General features: G+C 55.1%; 1 protein-coding gene across 1 annotated transcript in view; it reads left to right on the top strand.

Moving 5' to 3' along the window:
- Positions 1–7,129: 7,129 nt before the first annotated feature.
- Positions 7,130–16,057, top strand: part of RBM19 (RNA binding motif protein 19) — a 51,782-nt gene continuing 42,854 nt past the window's right edge. The window contains exons 1-14 of the mRNA XM_066331325.1: positions 7,130–7,234; positions 7,883–8,065; positions 8,482–8,613; positions 8,831–8,866; positions 9,359–9,563; positions 10,531–10,790; positions 11,261–11,335; positions 11,559–11,637; positions 12,306–12,377; positions 13,344–13,544; positions 14,118–14,248; positions 14,579–14,700; positions 15,406–15,502; positions 15,906–16,016. Coding sequence (XP_066187422.1) covers positions 7,199–7,234; positions 7,883–8,065; positions 8,482–8,613; positions 8,831–8,866; positions 9,359–9,563; positions 10,531–10,790; positions 11,261–11,335; positions 11,559–11,637; positions 12,306–12,377; positions 13,344–13,544; positions 14,118–14,248; positions 14,579–14,700; positions 15,406–15,502; positions 15,906–16,016 — 1,740 coding nt within the window. The 5' untranslated portion in view covers positions 7,130–7,198. The remainder of the gene's footprint in view (positions 7,235–7,882; positions 8,066–8,481; positions 8,614–8,830; positions 8,867–9,358; positions 9,564–10,530; positions 10,791–11,260; positions 11,336–11,558; positions 11,638–12,305; positions 12,378–13,343; positions 13,545–14,117; positions 14,249–14,578; positions 14,701–15,405; positions 15,503–15,905; positions 16,017–16,057) is intronic.

The following is a 16,057-nucleotide window of genomic DNA, read 5'->3' as shown; positions in this document are numbered from 1 at the left end:
TGATCACACCATCCCTCCTCCTGCCTTACTGACACTTCCTGGGACCTCATTTTTCTGGCAAATCTTTCCAAGGAGTCTCCAGGCTCACTTGCTCCCTGGGAAGACCCAGCACCTCCTCAGTCCCGTATTCTGTGGGTCTGGCATTCCCTGCCTGCTGCCTGTCCTGGTCTGGAACGGGCCACCTGCAGCTGGGGGGGCTCAGCCTGCAGAAAAAGGAGCCTCGGGAGGAGCTTCCTGCTCTCCACAGCTCCCTGAGCAGAGGCTGGAGCCAGGTGGAGGTTGGTCTGTTCTCCCAGGTAATAACTGACAGAGGGGAAACAGCCTCAAGTTGCACTGGAGGAGATTCAGATTGGATATTAAGGAAAATTGCTCCATGGAAAGAGCTGTCAGGCACTGGCTCAGGGCAGTGGGGGAGTCACCAAAGCTGGAGGAATTAAAAAGATGGGTGAACATGGCACTGAAGGATGTGACTGGACCTGATAACCCTGCAGGGTTTTCCCGGTCTCAGCGATCCCACGGGCTCACCATCCCCTGGCAGCCTGTCCAGGTGCCCTCAGCTGGCCGTGGGGACACCACCCTGGAGTCCTGTGGGGTCCCACCCCTCAGCCCCAGCTCTGTCCCCACCGCTCCCTGCTTCCCCTTTCCCCTGTGCCACCCCATCAGCTCCTCAACCCCAAACTCTCCATCCACCCCCCACCAAAAAAAAAAAATTAAAAAAAAAATATATATGTATATATATATATATTCGTCCCTGCCGGATTCCCAGCCTGGCCGCACGAGCATTTCCCCGTCTTTATTTTCCCAGGCTTTGCTGATAAATCCTGTCTCCGTGCCGCCGGCCGCGCTGGGCTCATTATCAGGCACCGCACGGCGAGGAAGCGACCCGTGACCCCGGGCGGGGACAGCGGTGACCCAGCCAGCCGCCCTTATCGGCCCCGTGTAAAAGCTCCCCTTTCGCCGTGCCGGAGGAGCCCCGGCAGAGCCCGAGCGGCCGCGGGGAGGAGGAAGGTGTGTCCGGGCAGGAGCCGGGCTGCGGGAGGCAGCAGGGGCACGGGGTGGGATTATCCCCGCTGGGAACGCAGGCTGCTGTCCCCGAGGTTGGGAAGAGCTGGAGTGAAGCCCCGGAGGGTGGGAGAAGGGCCGGGGGTAGCTCGGGGCGGGCTGAGCCCGAGTCCACCTGCTCCTGCAGACAGGGCTCCCAGCGGGATCATCGGGAGATAAGAGCGGCCGCGGGGGAAGGCGACATGCGACATCCTTGGCACCGGGGCCCAGCCCGCACATGGGGGCTGTCCTGCGCCGCCACCCACACACCTGGGACCGGGCTGTGTCCCCGCTGTCCCCAAGCCGCGGCTGTCAGTCAGGAGGGGCCCATTTGTCTTCCCTTTTCCTCCCAGCTGTTTTTAGAGCAAATGACCTTGCCATCCATCTTTTTGGAGGTGATAGAAGTCTCAGGGCATCACTGCCCCTCTTTTCCTCCAGCTCCCTGGCCAGGGAGGAGCTGCGGGGTGCGAGCAGGGGTGATGGAGCACCGAGGAAGGAGAGATGGGAATACGCCGTTTCTTGTTGCAGAGAGGATGGATAACCCCGCGCTCAGGACACAGCCCTGGGGCAGATGGAGCAGCCGTGCTCCCCTCACCCTGCCGGGGCTCGGATCCCTGCTGGATGTGAGGGCTCTGCCTGTGTGGGTCCCTGAGCGACCCCCCAGCTCCCCAGCAGGGATTAGCCGGGTTTTTGCCAAGTCCCGGCTGTCACCGTGTTCCCACCTTTGATCAGGAGTCGGCATTCCTGAAGTGCTCCATCTCCCACATGTTGCGCTGATCAAAGGCAGCTGTTGCCCGGACCCTCCCCTGAGCCCATTTGCACACACACACACACACACACGCCCAAAAATACAGAAATAAAGGAAACTCGGGGTGATGGATGAAGGAGAGACCGGGCAAGGGCAGCAGCAGGAAAATCCCTCTCCCTGGTCTCCTCATGGAGGGTCCCATCCACACCATCAGGAAGGCTGCTGGGGAGTCTGCCAAGGTCTGACGGGAAACGCCGCCTGGAAGATGAGTTGGACCTTATCTGTCACCCGGAGGAAACTGTGCTGGGTGGGTGACAGCAGCAGCCTGGGCCAGCTGCAGCTGTGGCAGAACACAGCCAACATCTCCCCCAGCTTTAGGAGAGCCTGGATCGACCTTTCCTTTAATCCCACCCCAACCTTGGCAGTTGGTGTGTGCTCAGTGCCAAAGGCCAGCCCATCCCCTCTGGAGAACCACGGATGGCTCTGCTGGGAGACACTTTGGGCTGTGATGGGTACAAGTGATGCCAGGAGGGATTTGACCTCATGGATCATCTCCTTCAGCTCTGCCAGCCACCACCATCCACTGCTCCAGAGGGACAGGAGGAAGGTCTGAGACCTGCTCTGGCGGTGGCTCCTCTCCTGGGCAGGTGTGGCCTCTTTAACTGTTCTGGCAGATTAATTAATTCTTGCTCATGGACAGGGTTTAACCTCTGCTCCCCAGCTGCTGTAATGCAAAGCACTTGGATAATCTGGATTTCCAAGCCCTTTGTGAATCCTCCTCCATGGCACCTCAGGCTGGCATCGGCAGCTTGTTTGTGCCCAGTGTAAGGGGGAAAATCCCTCCTGCCCTCCCTCATCCCTCTCCCCCATCTGCTGATACTCAGCGCTGCAGTTTAGCTGGAAGGCTTTGAAAAGACACAATCTCCACAAAAAACCTGCAGGAAAAAAAGAGGGCAGAGAGCAGGAGCATGGACACACTTCCAGCCTGTCCCCTGAGCCGCAGGTTCAAGTGAGGGTAGGAGTGCTTGGAAGCCAAATCGTGCAGCTCACAGTGACACTGCAGCACTCACACCCCCAGGCAAGGACAGGATCCTGTCCCTCTGGCAGAGGGTCTGGCAGGCCAGGCTGGGCACTGTCCCAGGGATGAAGCCCTTCAGAAAGACAATTTCTCCCCCTCCTCCCTTGGCTCCATCCCGTTGTGCAGCACGCACAAGGGACAAGTGTTCCGAGCACTGCCTTTCCAAGCACCAGCTGTACCATTAAAAGCAGACTTTTATCTCCTTCAGCACTGTCAGAACAATTTGCTCATACAAGGAGGCTCTGGCCATCTCCCCTCCCAAAATTTAATGACTCAGTAAAAGCGAGGAGGTTCAGGCAGAATTTCCTATGGTGCTGTTATTAAAGTAATGTTACCCACTGAAGCAGGCCGTGAGTGTTGCTGGGTCACATTCATTGTGTCCTTACTGCTGTCTGTGGGTTAATTTAACCAGCAGAAGGTCCTCTGCCAGGTGACAGCCCTCTGCACTAACCCCCTGGGGCTGAATTCCACTCATTTCCCACATCTAAAAGGAAAGAGAAGGACTCAAGGTCTGGGTGCCAAGGAAACAAAGCAGCTCCTGTGCTTTCTGCCATGGAGGGGTACACTCAGAACCCCCCACAGCCCCCAGAGCTGTTCAGCAGAATCCTGGGAGCACCAGAGAGGCTGCCTGGCGTGGGGAATCTGTCACAGCAAAGGTGACCCCGGCTCAGAGGGATCTTTTACCTTCGCTGTTCACCTCCAGAAGCGGCCGGCGGTGGCCGAGGCCATCCCGATGTGACAGGCATGAAGGGCACCCGGGGCTGTGCTCGTCCTCCTGGGCAGGGCGGGCAGTGCCAGGGCTGTCCGGGGCAGCTGCTCTGGCTCGGGGTCACAGCTCTGCCTGCCATGGCATGAGGGGCATGGGAGAAGTCAGGGGAAACCTCCGGTGCCCCTTTGGACACTGCGGGAGCAGGAGAAGCACCTCACCAAACACCACAGCAGCCTTTGCATCTGACCTCTGCCTTCTCACACCCAGGGGCAGAGAGGCTCTGCAGCAGCTTCTTTTCTTGCTCTCCTCCTCAGTAGCACCTTTTCCTCCAGTGCCCTCACACCCAGGAGCACGATGTCCCTTTGTCCCTCTGCCCACACGTGCCTCTCCCCACAGAGCGCTGGCCCTGACACCGTGGTCCTCTGCTTTCCAAAGTTCAGCTCCCTGGCTGCAGGCAGCCTGTAACACCCCCTTAATGCACATAATACAGCCAGGTGACCCCTGCTCTTTGGTGCTGTGCAAGGCCAGCTGAGGGGCTGGGAATGTGCTCCAACAGCTTCTCTGGCTGGAGCTCATCCAGGGACCTTGTCCTGTCCGTCCTCCCTGGCTTGTGGATGTCCCTCCGTGCCCAGCATGGATTTGGAGAGTGAGGGAGAAGGGACAGTTATCACCTGGACCAGTCTGTGGGCACCCCAACAGGGACTGGGGGACAGCAGACAAATGTGGGGCTCTCTCCAGACAGCACATGGCTGGGGGGATGTGTCACCTGTGCTGGGCCTGTCACCTCCCAGTCACCCTCTGCCTCTTGCTGCTCTAAGCCAGTTCAAGAAACAAAGCCCTTTTCCTTTCCCTGCCCCACCCAGCTCCCACCTGGCCACCTGCATCCATCCCAGCACTGCTGTGGGGACAGGTGGCACATGGTGACACTGGGACATGGAGTGTCTCACACTGCCATCATCAAAGACAATAGTTTCCACGGGGAAAAACATCCCCCAAAATTTATTTTGACTCTTGGCCTGCCTGTGTTCTAGAGCATGTGCTGTGTGACCTGCCGCCAGTGAACCCCGGTCTGTGCCCTGCCCGTGCCCTGTGCCAGCAGCAGAAGGGTTAAGGATGATTTTCAGGGCAGCCATTCAAGCACTGGGAGCTTTCCAAAACGTCCTTTGAGCGTTTTCAGGACAGAGCCTCAGTTTCCCTCATCTGCCCAGGGCTGGGATCTCAGGGTGGAACAGCCTGCCTTGGGGAAGGACCTTCTATGGTGCAGCACAACCACCTGCTGAAGGGACAACTCTCTTATCCCTCTGACCCCCTTAAATCCCCAGTTTTCCAGAAAAAGGATATTCCCAGTCTTACACTTCCAAACTTAAAATCTTCACTCACCCTGAGGAGCAGGACCCACAAAGGAAATCGAATCTGAAGTCAGTGTGTGTCAATCTTGTGCTTCTGCACTGAAGCTTTGCATCTGGGGAGGAACAAAACCAGTTGTTTTTAATTAAGTGACACCAGCAGAGCTGACCATTTCCATGGACTTTTCCAAGCCCACGTTCCTGCACGGCCACTGGAATCAAGTTGGGTGCCTGGCCCATCTCAGTGAAGCACTGCCCCCCAAACCCCCCCGGAGGAGAGGCTCTATCTGATCCCAGGTATCTTTAGGGTCACACCTGTAGCAGCTGAGCACTGGGGCCGAGCTCCCAGCTGGGCAAAGTCGCCCCTGATGGCAGAAAAGGCAGTGAGGACGCACAGTGCAGCCCCAGGGACAGCGGTGGTGGAGCTGAGGATGTGCATGGGGCAGGAGGGCTGGGCACAGGCAGGTCCATCCCCGTGCAGAGGGTCAGCAGCAGGAACAGGAGAGGTCAGAGCTGCCAGGAGCTGGGCGCTGCTGCTGGCTGGATGTGGCAGGTGAGCAGAACACGGGGAGGGACACAGGGGACAAGTGTCTCAGAGAGGACACGAGTGACAAGGGCAAGGTCTGGCTGCGTTAGTGATGGCGTGGGTGTCAGTGCCAGCCTTCATCCCAAGTGACAGCCCTGACAGCCCGGCCAAGGACGAGGAGGGTGAAGGGGGGAGGGAGCTGGGTCCCTGTGCTGTGACACTCCACAGAGACCCCTCATGGGAAGGGACAAAGGAGCAGCTGCCCTGGGAGCCCCCAGTCAGGGCTGTGGGGTGACAGAGGGTGGTGCTGTCACCCTTTCCCTCTGGGCAGGGCACCCATGGCATTCCCAGAGCATCCCACTCCATCCTGCTCACCCTGCCCTGAGCCTGGCTCTGCTCTGCCTCCCTGAAAAATGCATTTCCCTCAGTGTTCAACCCCGGGGGAGAGCAGGGGCTGCACCCCAGTCCCACCAGGACACCGGGATGTGGCTGGCTTGGTGTTGTCTCCCCAGACATTCCTGCCCTGTCTCCCTGCTGCCTTTGGGATGGGCTCAGCCAGCTGGACCAGCCTCAAAGGGGTGTCAGGAGACGGTGTGAGGGGGGTGGAATTGCTCCAAATAATCCCTGGGGTGGCTCCAAACTGTGGGGAGAGTGGGTGAGGGCTGGTGCTGAAGCTCAGAGCTGCCCCGAGCATCTTCCTCTGGGAATAAAGGTGTAAAGTTGGATTTCTGGCTCGTGTGAGACAGGCAGAGCAGGGCTGAGGGGCTGTGAGCAGCACAGATGCTTGAAGAACAGGAGTTCTGCTCAGCCTCCAGCAATGGATCATGAAATATCCTGAGTTGGAAGGGACCTACAAGGATCACAGGGTCCAACTCCTGACCCTCCTCTGGGGGAAGAGCCTATTCCTGATATCCAACCTAATTTCCCCCAGCACAGCTCCTGCTGCTCCCTCGGGTCACAGCCCTTCAGGAGGAAGCTGTAGGTGGATGTCCAGCTAGGGAAGGACCTGCAGTGTTTAGGAGCCCTCAAGGGGTATTTTTTATTCCGTGTCTTTTGCTCTCTTTTACCCTTTGGAACTCACAACACAACATCGTCTGGCTGTGGGGTTATTCGGCGGTTCCTGGGAGGGAAGACACTTTTATTCATAGAATCACAGAACGGTTTGGATTTGAAGGGGCCTTTAAAAACATCTCATTCCACCCCCTGCCCATGGGCAGGGACACCTTCCCAGCTTGCTCCAAGCTCTGTCCAACCTGGCACCTTGAATACATCCAGAGATCCCAGATTTTCCCTGGGCCAAACCCTCTGTCCCCCTTCCCTCCTCGCTCCCGCATGACTTTTAGGCACTCAGCGCCATCCCCCGCGCAAACTCAGCATCTCTGGAGTGACTTTGGCCCAGTGGCCGCCCAGAGCCGGGAGCGGCGGGCGCCGAGCTCCCTCCTGCGGCCCCGCCGAGCAGCGCGGGCGGCCCGGGGAGCTGCAGCGGCACTCTGCGGGGAAACCCGGGGGGCGATCGCGTCCTCCTCATCCTGCCCCCGCTCCGCTCCCGTCCCGGCGCCCCGCGATGCTCCCGCCGCCCCAGCCCCTGCAGGCCCCGTTGCCAAGGGGCCGTTGCTAAGGACCAACATCCGGGTCCCGCCCGACGCATGCGCGGTGACGCACACGCACCACGTGACCCGGGGAAGATGGCGGCGCCCATGGGGTGGCGTGCGCGTCGCTGAGCGCTCTCTCCTTGGCGTCTGTCGCTGCCATGTCGCGGCTTATCGTGAAGAATCTCCCCAATGGGGTGAGGCGGCTGGGCGGTGGCGGCGGTGCTGCGGGCGTACCGCGCCTGGGATGGGTCTGGGGGGACGCTGCCGAAAGAGGGATGCCGGGCAGGGAGAGGCGCCACAGGGAAGCGTGTGGTGGGGATGAGGGAGAGCGGAGAGATTCCCCGGGAGAGAAGGCTTGACGTGGTGGGAAGGTGAGGTTTTAGAGGGGGAGCGGCGAGATGTCCCGGGAAAGGAGCTATGAGGGAATGAGGAGTCGTGGTCAGTGCTCGGCTAGGGAACATGGGGACGCTTCGCGGGGAGGATGGTGGGAGAGGTCCCGGAGGAGTCAGGAAGGTGCAGGATTCAGCCTGAGGGGCACGGGCCGGGCAGGTGGCGGTCCCTCAGCGGGTTTTGCTGTGGTCACTGCGTCCCCCTCGTTGTCCAGGAGTTGTGTGCAGGTGCCCTCGGTGCTGCTGTGCCCACGATCCCGCCCTGTTCCCCATCCCCTGTGTGGATTCCTGGGGAAGATGATCGTGTTTGGTGGCTGAAGGAGGGGTTTGGCTCACAGTGTGGTTCCTGCAGCTTTCCAGAAGCCCTCTGAGACAGAATATGTTGGGTTGGACTTGTCCTCAGAGCCCCTCTGTGGCTGATTCCCCTTCCTGCTGCCTTCCCTCCTTTCCCAGATGAAGGAGGAGCGCTTCAGGAAGCTCTTTGCTGCCTTTGGCACCCTCACTGACTGCTGCCTGAAGTACACCAAGGATGGAAGGTTCCGGAAATTCGGCTTCATTGGCTACAGGTCTGAGGATGAAGCTCAGACAGCCCTGAACCACTTCAACAAAAGCTTCATCGACACCTCCAGGGTCACGGTGAGCTGGTCTGAAAATAGCTCCCTGGGATTCTTAAGGAATGGGATCTTAGGGGGAGATTCTTCCCTGGGAGGGTGATGAGGCCCTGGCACAGAGAAGCTGTGGCTGCCCCTGGATCCCTGGCAGTGTCCAAGGTTGGATGGGGTTGGGAGCAGCCTGGGATAGTGGAAGGTGTCCCTGCCATGGCAGGGGTGGCACTTTCTTGCAATCCAAGCCATCCTGGGATTCTGTGCCTGTCCACTCCTGGCCTTCCCACAGTGATTGAATGTGGAACTTTGTGCTTTCAAAATAATCACCTGTGAAAAGCTGTTTTTGCACATCCCATCAGGCTTACAACGATTCCTGAGTGGAATTACCCAGCAGTCCCACCCCAGGCCGTTGAGCACGTGTTTAATGAAAGGCCTGACTCGTTCCAGGTGGAGCTGTGCAGGTCTTTTGGTGACCCTACAAAACCCAAAGCCTGGAGCAAGCACTCTCAGAAGGCCCCTGCCCCAGAGAAGCAGACCAAGGAGCCCGTGGCAAGTGCAGCTCCTGCAGGCACAAAGAAGGTGAGTCTTGTCTGATTCCTGGGGGCTCTCCTGTGTCAGTGCCACAGAAGGGTGGCCTGGGCTGGGGGGAAGGGGACACCACATGCTGGAGTCCTGGGAAAACCTGGTGTTTTCTGCCCCAAGATCTCTGTTCCCTGTGCTGTTGGGTTACCAGGAATTGCCTGTGCTTTTAATAAACCTTTCTGGTTTGTTGTTTGGTTTTTTTTTTCCCAAGCAGAAAAAGAAGAAAGATCCAGTGGAGAATTTAAAGGAGGTGAGTTGAGGTTGGATTGCTGTCCCTGCATTCTTGGTGCTGAATAGTTCCTTCTGTCCTACTTTCCATGCTGTTCATTCAGCCTGGGACAGCCCAATTCTGTGCTAAAAAGTCATTTTAACAACCCCAGCATGAAAATCCAGCTTTTGAATGGTCAGTTACTGCTGTGAGCACACACTGCATCCAGGTCAGTTCTGTTTCTGCACTAATGGGGTTTAACCACCTGTGAGGTTTGTCACATTGAACTTGTCTGGGTTTTTTCTCTTTTTATTGTTTTGTTTTCCTCTTTAAACTACTTTCTAAACACTAGTTATGAAAAAAAAAAAAAAAAAGAGTAGGAGTGAGACACCTTGAGAAGACTTTAATCACCTTGTCAATATAAATTGAGCTCCCTTTAAGGGATTTTTGGTTTTACACTGCTGGATATCTTGGATTTCAGGTTCACTAGAGTCTCTTTTCACAGCTTGTCTATTTTTTTTTTTTTTCCCACAGCTCCAGGAGGATAAAACATTCCAGGAGTTCTTGGTGGTTCACCAGAAGCGGTCCCAGGTGGCCACTTGGGCTAATGACACTTTGGCAGAGGAGCCCAAGAAGGGAAAATCAGCAGCAGCAGATTACCTGAACTTTGATTCAGACCAGTCTGAGGAGCTGAGTGAGGCTGGGGATGAACCCTCTGAGGATGAGGAGGAGATTGAAGGTACCTGAGGGAGCTTCAGCCTTTGCTTGCGTCGGTCACAGTGACAGGATTGGACCCAGTGTCACCAGGAGGGTGGGGTCTCACCTTTCTGTGTGCTGGGAATGTCTGGCTGTTCCCCCAGATTTGGGGAAAGGTGGCAGATGCAGTGTGTGATATTCAGGGGTGGGATTTGTGCTTTCCCTGTGGCATTAGGGAGGAGGAACAGGGCAAACATCTGCAGCTTTCCTTCAAGTGCTTTCCTATCTTTAGCCCTTTTCATCTCCAGGATTTCCAGGGCTGGATGTGGTGTCTGTTGTTTAGGAGCCTGGGGGTGTCTGTGAACTTGTCTGGTCTGCTTTTGATGCCCTTTTCTGGAAATTGGGCCTGCCAGGGTTGGTGGGAAGGGACAGGGTTCAGTCCCTTGGCTCCTGAGAGGAAATCTGGGGTAGTGGGTTCATTCTGACCACTCACAAGTCTGGGCTGCAGTCTGGTGTGTGTGGTTCAGAATCCAGTGGCCCTGCAGCAGGGCTGGGTGTGGGTTTGGAGCTCTTCTCCCTCTCTCCAGGGGGTTTCCTTACGCTGTTCTGGTGGAGTGAGTGGTGTTTTCCCTGCTGCTCCTCATCTCTCCTTGGATAACTCAAGTGTAGGTGTGATTATATGCTTTTCCCTGTGAAACGAAACACTTGAAACCCTTCTCTGAGGCCTGCTTGGAGTTTTTAGTTAAAATTGTGACAGAATACTTCATCCTGGAGTACCTCAAACCCCTTCCTGATGTGTTTTATACGTGAGCTGTTGCTTTGAAATCCAGGCTGTCAGTCTGGAAGTGCTGAGATGAAATTTCTCTGCTGTCTCCAGCCTTTCCCATGGAAAAAGTAGAGGATAAGGAGGTGATGGTCATGATTGTGTCAGATCTCAGCTTTTTCCTGGCTTAGGGGGAGAGCAGTAGGATCTGTCTGCAGAAACTTCTCTGCTCTCTTCTCTCTACCAGGAAAGAAAGAAGGGAAGAAGGCAGCTACCAGCAAAGATCTCTCAGATATGGATTACCTGAAATCTAAAGTGGTGGAAGATTCTTCCTCCTCGTCCAGTACAGAGGAAGACACAGAGAGTGAAGAGGAGGAAGAGGAGAGTGAGACTGGGGAGGATTCAGGCATTGCAGAAACCCACCCAGAGAAAAGGGGGAAGCCCAAAGCCCAACAAGCAGAGAAAAAAACACCAGCAGGGAAGAAGAAAAAAGGATCCACACTGGAGGTATGGCTGAAGTAGTTGTGTGTCCCCTTTGAAGCAGCAGCTTTAAGGACAGCAGGTGTCTGTCAGTCCCTGCAGGGATGAGCTGACAGCCTGGGAAGGCTGCAGGGCCCACTGGCTACCAGCTTTCCTGCCATTCTTGGTGTGACCCATTTACAGATTTTGTCAAATCTCCTCAGGGCTGACTAAATTCCCAAAGATGGGGCTTCTGGGTAAGTGCTGCTGCTAGTGCCCTTTTCAGAGGAATTTTTTTTCCAGGAAATGGTGTCCTGGAAGCAGCAGAACTCAGTTTTTCATGGCAGTGCACCTTCAGCTGGCACCTCCTGCCCCAGGCTGCTGTAACAGCTGTGGGAATCTCCTGACATCCCCTCCCACCCCTCAGCCTCCTGTTTGCTGGCCGAGCCCAGCTGGTTGTGCTGTGATTTTTGTTCTTCCATTCAGCTTTTTCTCCCTTTTCTTGCCCCTCTGTGCAGAGCCAGGGCAGCTCAGGGGAAGGCAGCACTCCGTTCACAGTGAGACTTCGTGGGGCCCCCTCGAACGTCACCGAGGCAAGTCTGGTTTTCCCAGGGGTGTCTGTGTCCCTCTGCAAGGTGTTTGCAGACACTTCTCCCTCTTTTGAGGGTTGTGTGGGTGATCAGGGGAGTTTCTGAGCTGTTTTTGCTCAGAGATCTGTTTGTTGAGCAGGTTGTTTTATATATACAATCCTGAGCCTGCAGCTTGCTGCTCCCTGTATCTGACAGCTTGTTCAGACAATTCTAATTCTTCCCACAGCAAAAAATTCGGGAGTTTTTCTTCCCTCTGAAGCCAGTGGCAATCCGGATGGGAAAAAAGGCCCAGGGGAAGAATTCAGGTAAGAGCTGTGTGTGAAAGAGGGGTGGGATCTGTGATTTAGGGGACCTCTTGATCACCCCTCTGCTCTTTTAGTCTGCAGTTCCAGATCCCTGGCTCGTGGCCTGATTCTTCGAGACCTTTTTGTGACTTTGCAGCTCTCCTGCCCTACTTGCTGCCCACAGGATGCCGTGGGCACAGGAATGTTGGCTGTGCTCCCTTAGGAGTAGCAGCAGGAGCCTGTTTTCTTTTATTGAGCTGCATCCAGAACTTTATTCTGGACACCCCAAACCGTGCCAAGGAAAAGCCTGTTCCTCTGGGATAGCTGCAGCAGCCTGGGGCACTGTGCTGATTTGTGTGAGCAGCTCCTTGGAGCTTTGCTGTCTGCTCATTTCCTTTAGTCCAACCACGGATGCACCTTTTATTTGCTCTCAGAGGCACCTGTGAAAGCCTCCTCCAGCTGCTAAGTCAGATTTTTTTTTTGATTTGTGTATAGAGAATAAGCTTTGAAAAGGCAGCCTTCCAGTCTGACATGGCCATTTCCAGGCTGGATTGAAACTTTTCATGGGAGCTGAATGCTCCATCTATAGAAATCTATATTAAAGCAAACCCAATTCACCCTTAATTACCCAATTAGTGGCTGCCTGTGTTCCCCACATGATGCTCAGTTGAACCTTCTCTTCCTCCAAGGTTACATCTTTGTTGACTTGAAGAGTGAAGCCGAAATGCAGAGGGCCTTGAAGCGGAAGAAAGAATTCCTGGGTAAGGGCTGTTTGTTCCTCCTCGCTCCAGCCCCGGGAGCTCAGCTGCTCGAGTGTGCCCTGCACAAGTAGCTCCTGTGATTGGAGTTTTTCCCAGGCAGATGGGGGGATTGTTCCTTGGGATAAACCAGGTGCTGTGGCAGGAGTGGGGCTTTGGGGCGCTCACGTTTTGCCGTGTTCTCGTTGGGATATAAATAACACGAGTCCAGCTCTGTACAGACAGTGCTGTGAGGCTGGGTTGGAGCCCTGGGCTTGGCCTCTGACCCTCAGAGTAACTTCTGAAATTCTGTTTGCAAATGTTGTGTGCAGAATGGGAATGGCTGCTTGGACTGGGCTGGATCAGGCAGGCTGGGGGTCTCAGAAGGGAAAGGGGGCTGGTGTTGATACACTGATTGTTTTGAAGACTGACTCTTACAGCCTCCACCTCCCCCTTATTTTTGAGTCCTGCTCAGAGCCTGTGGGGCTGCAATTGTGTCTAACCCTGGGCTCTTTGTGATGTGTTAGCTTTCATGTTTTCCAGATTCTGTACTGCATTAGTGTATAACTCTGAACTTGATATCAAGTGTTAGCAAGTTCTCCTCACAGTTCAGTCAGACAAAACAATCCTTTTCCAGCCCAAGAACACCATTGCAGCTTCAGGCCCAAAATGTGTAAACAACAGCAAACTGAGGAGAGCAAACTGGGGGGATGTGACTTCATAACCTGAAGCTGCAATTGGACAGTTAACTCCAATATGTAAATGGACCAAAACTTATAAAAGTGTCAAAACTCCTCGAGACCCAGAGTTCATCTTGAGCGGAGCCTTGGCTCTTGTACTCCCAAAGTGCATCCTTTGAAGGCCTTTTTAATAGATACCTGTTTTATTCCTTTACCACTGACAAGCCTCTGAAGGCATCACTGGCACATGGGTGTTGTCTGCTCGTGGCCTCGGGGGTGGCCAACATCCCTGTGTGTTGTTTGGGATCAGGTGGACGCTGCGTGGAGGTTTCCCGGTGCAGCAACACCACAAAGGAAACTGTTCCACCAAAACCTGCTCACCAGCCCTGGCAAAGGAGGCTGAGGGACGATGAGGAGGAAGAGGACTTGTCTGAATCAGGGAGACTCTTCGTCAGGAATCTGCCTTTCACCAGCACTGAGGAGGACTTGGAGAAGGTCTTCTCAAAGTATGGTGAGTGTTTGCCACGGGACTGGCACTTGCAGGGCAATGTCTTTCCTTGGTCCAGAGGTTTTCCTGTTGGGTGGGAATGGACAAAGCTCCATGTCCCACATCTCTTGGACATGGCTCAGCTCCCCTCATCCTTATTCCCTGGTGTGATAATGTGACCCTGCTTGGCAGGAGGCTTCCTGCAGGGTAGAGGTGAATCCTTGAGATCCACCTGACATCCCAAACTTGGGGTGTAAGTTTGAAGTTTCCCTCTTGTTCCTCCAAATTAAAGACATTTAAGGTTATCTTGGCATCCTGGGGCACAGAGGGTGAGGTTGTGGAAGTCTTTATCCCTGACTGAAGGTGAAGGCAGCTGCTCGGAGCTTGCCTGGTTTGTGTCACCTCTCAGAGCCCATGAGCTGCCACACCTGGGCTTGGGGTGCTTGTGCTGGGCCTGCCGTGTCCCTCTGCAGCTCCTGGCCCGGGCTGGTGGCTCCCACACGTGCAGAGCTGCTCCCCTCATCCCTGATTGTGTCTGGGAGGTGCCAGTTCCGAGGGACAGGGACATCTGTGACCACCAAGCCTTGCCTCCTGCAGGACCCCTCTCGGAGATCCACTTCCCCGTAGACAAATCCACCACGAAACCCAAAGGATTTGCCTTCATCACCTACATGATCCCTGAGCATGCTGTGAAGGCCCTGGCAGAGCTGGATGGGCAGGTGTTCCAGGTACTGCAGCTGGTGGGAATGGTTGTTGGGAACGTGGCTGAGAGTTTGCTCCTGGGCTTTGTTAAAAAGGTTGAGGCTCTCCTGCAGGTTCTTTTGGTAGAGTAGCTTGGTTTGAACGGCTTTGCAGACACCAAAATCCTGGTAGAGGTGAGGAAGGAGCTCTGTCTCGTGCTGTGTGGCCACTTTGACTGCAGTTGTGGCTCCTTTGGGAAGGAAAATTCCCTCCTCCCACCAAGGCTGTCTGATTGGGAAAGATGCCAGCAAATATCCTCCCTGTGGATGTCTGTGGATTATTCCAGAGCTGCTGGGCCTCTTCTTCCTGTCTTGCAGGGCAGAATGATGCATATCTTACCCTCCACCATCAGAAAGGAGAAAACAGAAGATGGAGATGCAGAAGAGTCATCCTCCTACAAAAAACACAAACAGGCCAAGGACAAAGCCAACAGTGCCAGGTACAGCACAAGCTGCCAGGGTGCCAGGAAGTGGCAGAAATGCACGTGGGATCTTCACTGGGGCTGTAGAGATTCCCAAAGCTGATGGAGCATTTGCTGTGCAGCTCTGTTTCCTTTGTCTCTTACCTACCTGACCCCTCTGCCCAAGTAGCTGCAGTAGCTCAGTGAGCAGCAGGAATTGAGAGCAAGGGGGGTTTGAATGGCTTTAGTGTGAGTTACTTCTCTACTAAGAGTTAGTCTGATTCTGTAATTCTTCAGGGGGGTGTTGTTTCAGATCACTTGGGCCTTTTTCCTCTTCTTGGCCACCTGTAATTCTAAACTTTGTAGAAGCTTTTTCTTGCTGTGGGACAGATCTGTTTGAAAGAAGTGGCTGATCCTTTCTGTCTCGAGGGGAAAAGGGTGCAGCCTTGCTTGCATGGGGTTTGTGGGTTTAGGAGACCAGTTGGGAAGGTGTGTTCCTCTGAGCCAGTCCCTGAACTGCAGCTGCAGAGCTGTGACCAGTCAGGTCTGGGGAAGCAGGGCTCTGCTGCCTGCACTGCTCTCCAGTCACATCTCCCTCATCCTGTCCCTTCTCTAGAGATCTTCCACCCTTCTTTCCCTCTCTCCTCACTCTGCCTGCTCGTGGTGGTGCTCAGAGCTGCTTTTCCCCAGGATTGTTGACTAGAGGGGCCCCAGGAGTGACCCTGGCTGTGTTTTCTCTGCCAGCTCCCACAACTGGAACACGCTGTTCGTGGGGACGAGCGCTGTGGCTGATGCCATGGCCCAGAAGTACAATGCTTCCAAAAGCCAAGTGCTGGATGCTGTGAGTTGGGTTATGATGGGTCAGCTGGGGTGGGAGGGACATCACTTTCCTGCCTGTTTCTTTGTGCCCAGGGCCTTCCTGGTCTTGTGCAGGAAAAGCCTGAGTGCATCCCTGGGTGTTGTGGTGCTGTCCTGAGCCTATTAAGCCCTTGGTTCCCAGCCTTCCTTCCCACTCTGCTTTCCTGTGGCTGAATTTTGCATTCCTGCAGAACTAGAAGTTGGTGGGAATTTAGACCCTAAAGCTCAGATCCTTCCTGGAAATTTCATTTTACTTTGGGATGTGTTTGAATTCCAACAGCATGATTCCCAGCAGCTCCAGAGGAGCTGCAGCATTTTACCCTCAAGCTGCCTGCCGCATTCCCTTTGCTTCTGGGAGCAGCAGGTGACTGAATTCTTGCCTGCAGGAGAGCAGAGACAGCGTGGCAGTGAGAGTGGCTCTGGGAGAAACGGAGCTGGTGCAGGAAATCCGCCGGTTCCTCGTGGAGAACGGAGTCAGCCTGGATTCCTTCAGCCAGGTGAGAGGCTCCCCAGTGGGGATCCACCTCTTCTAGTCCCG

This window comes from Sylvia atricapilla, chromosome 17 (assembly GCF_009819655.1).
Source record: "Sylvia atricapilla isolate bSylAtr1 chromosome 17, bSylAtr1.pri, whole genome shotgun sequence".
Taxonomy (NCBI): Eukaryota; Metazoa; Chordata; class Aves; order Passeriformes; family Sylviidae; genus Sylvia; species Sylvia atricapilla.
Note: the sequence above shows the minus strand (reverse complement) of the source record. Positions and strands in the feature narration are given on the sequence as shown.